General features: G+C 59.9%; 1 protein-coding gene across 1 annotated transcript; it reads right to left on the reverse strand.

The window, feature by feature from the left end:
- CSTB (cystatin B) lies at positions 331-4,869 on the reverse strand. Its single transcript, NM_001097496.1, is given in 3 exon segments — positions 331-678; positions 1,003-1,104; positions 4,760-4,869. Coding segments are annotated over 3 exon segments (297 nt in total). The 5' UTR covers positions 4,826-4,869; the 3' UTR covers positions 331-549.

Consider the following 6,005-nt stretch of genomic DNA (forward strand, 5'->3'; position numbering starts at 1 on the left):
TCACTCAGCAGCCACCCTCTTGGCCAGAATGAGGACTTGGGCGCTAGAGCCTCCAGGCTCTGGCGGAGAACTCCGGGTGCAGAGGAAGTGCCCCACCTGAGGGCGCCGGGTGAGGGTGGGGTGGGCCAGGGAAGGGGCTGCCCACCCGAGGGGCTCGGCCCTGCCTGGGGAGCCTGACCCAGGCAACCCCGGGCTCAGCTGCTCACCTGGAGGGGTCTCGGGCAGCACAAGGCCCAGCGGGGGCTCCACCCAGGACAGCTCTCATCTGGTGGCGTCTACATTATGATAACGGCTTCGGATGAAGGCAACAAAAAGCCCAAACAGTGGAAATTCACAAAGACTGAAAATATATTTATCTTTAAGGATCACGCTGGTTCTTCTTGAAAGTAACTCGGTTAAGATCATCGCAGGAGGAAAGGAATGAACATGATAAAAGTTAGACACAGGAGAGGGGCGTCCCGTCCCCCACCCGGGGCACCTCGGAGGGTCCCCGACACGCGCTGGCGGCGGACAGACCCGCGCAGGCGACGGGCTCTCTTCAGCTCAGGCCTAGAAGTATGTCAGCTCATCGTGCCTGCTTTTGTTGGTCTGGTAGCTGGACAAGGTCAAGGGCTTGTTCTCGTGCGGGAGGCTTTCAAACACCCGAAGGTGCACGAAGTCGTCATCGTCAACTTGAACCTGGAACGACAGCTGAGTGAGGGGCAGGCGCCGCCCCGTCCCCTCGTCCCCGGCTCCGCTGGACCTGGCAGGACCAGGGAGGAAGGCCCTGGACGCCTGGAGGCTGCGTCCCGTCGGCTCCCCAGCAACCGGGCGGATGACACGCCCAGCCTTCCTCATTCAAGTGCAGGGGACGCCCTCGCGGCCCCGACGCGCCCTCCATCAGAGCCCCCTCCAAGCAGGCCGACGTGCGCGCGTGCACCCCTTGTTTTCGAGGGCCTGCAACCCCTGCCCTCCCACGAGTCCCCACCTCAGGGCAGACCCTCCTGCGAGGCTGACGCCTACCTTGATGAAGAGGTTCCTGCCAGCGACCACCTGGCTCTTGAACTCCACGGCCTTGAACACCGGGAAGGTCTTATTCTCCTTCTCCTCCAGCTGGGACTTCACCTGGGCGCGGACAGACAGGTGAGCGCACCGCCATCTGCCACCGAGTTCCGAGCCGCCCTCGGCTGACTTCCGACAGCATGAGCGTTCTTTTGTCTTTTCAGGGCTGCACCCGCGGCACACGGAGGGTCCCAGGCTCGGGGCTGAATTAGAGCTGCGGCCGCTGGCCCACCCCACAGCCACAGCCACGCGGGATCCAAGCCACGTCTGCAGCCCACACCAGAGATCACAGCAATGCCAGATTCCCCCACCCACTGAGTGAGGCCAGGGATCGAACCCACATCCTCATGGTTGACCCCCCCGCCACTAGTTGGGTTTGTTACCACTGAGCCAGGATGGGAACACCTCCTTTTTTTTTTTTTTTAATTTAACTTTTTTTTTAAGGCCACAACTGCAGCATGCGGAAGTTCCCAGGCTAGGGGTCGAATCGGAGCTGCAGCTGCCAGCCTCCGCCACAGCCACGGCAACTCCTGATCTGAGCCGACTTTGTGACAAGCTGCCTGGGGCAACGCCAGACCCTTAACCCACTGAGCGAGGCCAGGGATCTTCACAGACTCTATGGCCGGTGCTCAACCTGCTGAGCCGCAATGGGAACTCTGGCCCGACCGTTAAACTGTCGGCTCTGTTGACAAACTACAGAAAACAGTCCCTTAATTCTGCTGCGGGGTCAGCGGTACCATTGCCCTGCACGACCTGCCTTTCTTCTCCAGGCGTGAGATATAGCTTTGTATTTTCATCATCACGACAAGTTCACACCCTATTTCTCTTTGTTACGTAGCCAGTGCATTTGAAAGACTATACAGGTTTTTAAAAATGTGTGTGTTTGAAAGACTATTTGAAAGGTTTTTAAAGATGTGTGTGTTTGAAAGACTATTTGAAAGGTTTTTAAAAATGTGTGTGTTTGAAAGACTATTTGAAAGGTTTTTAAAAATGTGTGTGTTTGAAAGACTATTTGAAAGGTTTTTAAAAATGTGTGTGTTTGTACTTTATGTGGGTTTCTTTCTGTTTATTTAGGACCAGAGACTATACACCAAATTTTTTTTTTTTTTTTTTTTTTCTGTACCTGTGGCATGCGGAATTTCCCTGGCCAGGGATCAAACCTGAGCCACACACAGTCGTCACAAAGCTGACTCCTTACCAGCGAGACCACCAGGGGACTCTGTGTATATAGTTTATTTACTATGTGACCCTTGAAAACGAAAACATTTTATTTTATTTTACTTTGGTCTTTTTGCCTTTTCTAGGGCCACTTCCGCAGCATGTGGAGATTCCCAGGCTAGGGTCTAATCGGAGCTGTAGCCACCGGCCTACGCCAGAGCCATAGCAACGTGGGATCCGAGCCACCGCGTCTGCAACCTACACCACAGCTCGCAGCAACGCTGGATCCTTAACCCACTGAGCAAGGCCAGGGATCGAACCCACAACCTCATGGTTCCTAGTCGGATTCGTTAACCACTGCGCCACGACGGGAACTCCAAAACTAAAACATTTTAATATGTTAAGTCAAATTTAATGTTCAATTTAAATCTACTCTTCCATCTGATAGATAGGCCTTCATTTCCTTAAGCATTCCCACGCTCTCCTGTAACAGATAATACAGCAGGTAAAATGCTTTGCTGCATTTTTAGATGCCTTCCTTTGGGAGCAGTTACTGGCACACAGTGACTGGGCTTTTGGATCAGTGCTGATTTCCAAGGTCTCGCTTGGCCTTTCAGGAATTGAGCATCTGTACGGAGAAAGGGGCGGGCAGGTCTGGTTTGGTTTTGACTTTGGAATCTCATCTAGGACGTCCCTGGGGGCTCAGCAGCTTAAGGATCTGGCGTTGTCACTGCTGCGGTCCGGGTCTCAGCTCTGGCGAGGGTTCGATCCCTGGCTGGCAAACATCCTCATGCCAGGAGCAACGACAAAAAAATAATAATCATAAAATTAGAAAAAAAAAAAAAAAAACCTAATCTAGTTTCAAACCTGGCTGCTCTCAGGATCACCGGCAGGCACTAGGGCACAGTGACTCTGTACTGGAGTCACCGGACCTTTCAGTGAAGCCAGGAAGCACGCTAGGGACGAGGGGATCTCTGTCACTGAGTCCAGTGCGTCCCTGTGGCAAAGGCTGCGTGGCCTTCCAGGGCGGAGAAGATGGACAGAAAGGAGAGGACGGAGGGTCAGCCAGAAGCCAGGCTGCCTTCTCTCCGCGTGGCTGCCGAGGTGGCGGTGTGTGTGCCCCGGGGGCCAGTGCCCACCCGAGTCTGAATTCTCACCTGGGGAGCCTTCTCCCTGGGAGGTGCCGGGCGAGGTCTGCGGGGAAGTGACCCTGCAGATAGTTTACAAGCCCAGGGGGCTGAGGGACAGCCCCAAGCCCCCCGGGAGGCGGGAACAATCTCTCGGTATCAGGAGTGGAGGCAGGAAAGCCCCTGCCCTTTGCAAGCACAGGTGAGAAACCCCCGCCCCAACAGAGGCGGCGGAACACGGAATGTGGAGGCCACCAACGCCAGGCCAGGCCACAGCCCGGGGGCCGGCAGTTGTTGACCAGGAGAAAGGTGGGCTGGGCTGTGGCCAAGGGGACCTGCCAGTTCCCAGCCCTGAGGGGCCCAGGAGGAACGGAGAGAAGGCTCTGAGACAGGAGCTGACCACTCGATGAGGTGGGACAGAAGGAACCACCGTGGCCAGCTTCTGACCGGGGCCCCATCTCCGGCCTCGGTGCTCATCTGCAGCCCAGACCGCTCCCGAAAGCGTCAGTGCCAAGGCCGCCAGACGGTGCCCCTGCCCAGCAGCAACAACAACTGTCCACTGACATGTCACTTTCAAGGGAGGGACATCTAACCCAGCGGCCCTCGAAACAGCAACTCCGTTTTCCCGAGGGAGGTGACACACAGAGTTCACGTGACACGCGGGGACTTTTCAGCCTGGAGAACCAGGAAGAGGTGGGTGGCTGGGCTCTGGGTGGCTGTGGGCTAAGAGCTGTAGGAACCGCCTCCCAGCCCCGCTCACACTCCGCCCTGGGAACTCGCTCATTTTCAAAAGCCCCGAGAGACGGACTCACCGCCACCACGGTTTGCAGATGGTCAGGGCCACCTGAGCAAGGACAGGGCGCTGACCTCCTGCCTCCAGTTTAGGAAGCGGGGCCGCATTAAAGGAGATGAAAGTTTGTCTCCTTTTTCCCCCTCTTATCGGAACTCAGCCTTCCTGTGCCCTGAACTTGTCTCGTAAAGCCCGCCCTGCCTCACCGATGACAGGTAGTGCAGGGCGCGCTCCTTCCATCCTCACCGGCTCCTGCCCACCAGGTGCCTCTGGAGGCAGCGCCACAGCCGCCCAGGGTCTGGACCAGGCTCTGCCTGGTTCTGGTGACTGTTTCAAACGTGCACGCAACAAACGTGCAAGTCTGAGTCTAGGGCGCCGGTGTGCCCCGTCCCCAGACTCGCTCACGGTGACCTCACTCACAGGCTGCAGGGTTTGCTGAGCGCTTTTGCGGAATCGTCCCCTCGCGGCCCTCCCTCTGTGCACACCTCGGCTCGCGCCTGACAGGCGTGCAGGGGCATCGTCCTGCGCCCAGCCCGGCCCTCGGGGCGGGGGGATGCGCACGGGCGCACCGCCTCCCTCCCAGCGGCGAGGCCTGCTGCCAACCCCGGCCCCCAGGACCCGGCCCGCCCCTCGCAGCCCTGACCTTGTCGGCGATGGCCTGGATCTCGGCCGTGGCGGGCTGCGTGGCGGAGGGCGCGCCACACATCATCGTGGCGGTGGACGGGCGCAGACACCGGGCGGCGGTCGCGGAGCGACTGTCACGTAGGAGCAGCGGACAGTGGCGGAGTGGCGGACCTCCGCGGAGCACAAATACCTAGAGAGGCGGTCATGTGATGCGCGGGCGGAACCACTACGCAAGGCGGGGCGGGGGGGTGGATGCCGGGATCGGAATACGGCGCGGGGCGTCCGGGTTGGGAATGGGGCGCGCGGCACCCCCTTCGCGACGGACGCGGGGAAGGCGCACGGTCGCAGCCTGGGACCCCCGGCAGGCACCGTCTCGGGGCCAAGGGTCGTGTGCTGCAGGGCCATCTCCCCCCCGGAGCTGGGTGGCGTCCTCCCTGCGGCCGAGTCGGGGGGCGGGGCCCGCAGGATGGGGCGCGAGTGGGGGCAGGGCCGGCGGGGTCCGGGGCGGGTGTGGCCCACGCCCAGCGGGAGGGGGCGGAGGGTGGGGACGGTGGGGTTCCGATCCCCCGGGGGTGGACGCTGCCCTGCAGGATGGGGTGTGGGAGTGGGGATGCAGCGCGGGGAATATCGGGAGAGGAGTGGTGGGGGTGGGCGCAGGGTGGGCACGGTGGGTGGGTGGGAGTTGTCCCAGTCCCGCGCTGCCCTGTGGGGAATGTTGGCCCGGTAGCATGCGGGGTGGAGATGGTTCAGCCTGGCTCCATCCTGGCCCCCCAGACCGCACAGTGCTCCCTGATCCCTCTGCCCTGCCTTAGTTCCCCCCCCCCCAAGTTTGATGTGATGACAGGGGGAGGTCCAGAAATGACGCCGGCATTTGGAATCTGGAGAGGAGGGGGCAGCTGGACCTGAGACGTGCGGACAGAGGGGAGAGAAGGCCCCACGCGCAGTCGCCGCCCTGACAGTTCCTCTGCTCACTGCCCTGTTCCTCTGCTCGCCTGGCCCCGGCACCAGCAAAGGTGCCCCACTTGTGTCCACCTGCTGTGTGGGCTGCTGTGTGCATCACAAGTGTGTGCGCTGGGGGCCCAGTGCTGACGTGGGTGGACAGAAAAGGCACAAAGGAGTCCAGTGATGGCGAGCTGATGACTCCTAAGGCCTCGGGCTGGGGCGGGGGTCAGATCCAGGATGTCAGTTAAGGGCTTGGTCCTGATGGGATTTGGCTTAGGATTTAGATGAGGTTCAAGCACCTGGGAGGGGACAGGCCCCTGTCT

Source organism: Sus scrofa, chromosome 13, assembly GCF_000003025.6.
Source record: "Sus scrofa isolate TJ Tabasco breed Duroc chromosome 13, Sscrofa11.1, whole genome shotgun sequence".
Classification (NCBI taxonomy): domain Eukaryota; kingdom Metazoa; phylum Chordata; class Mammalia; order Artiodactyla; family Suidae; genus Sus; species Sus scrofa.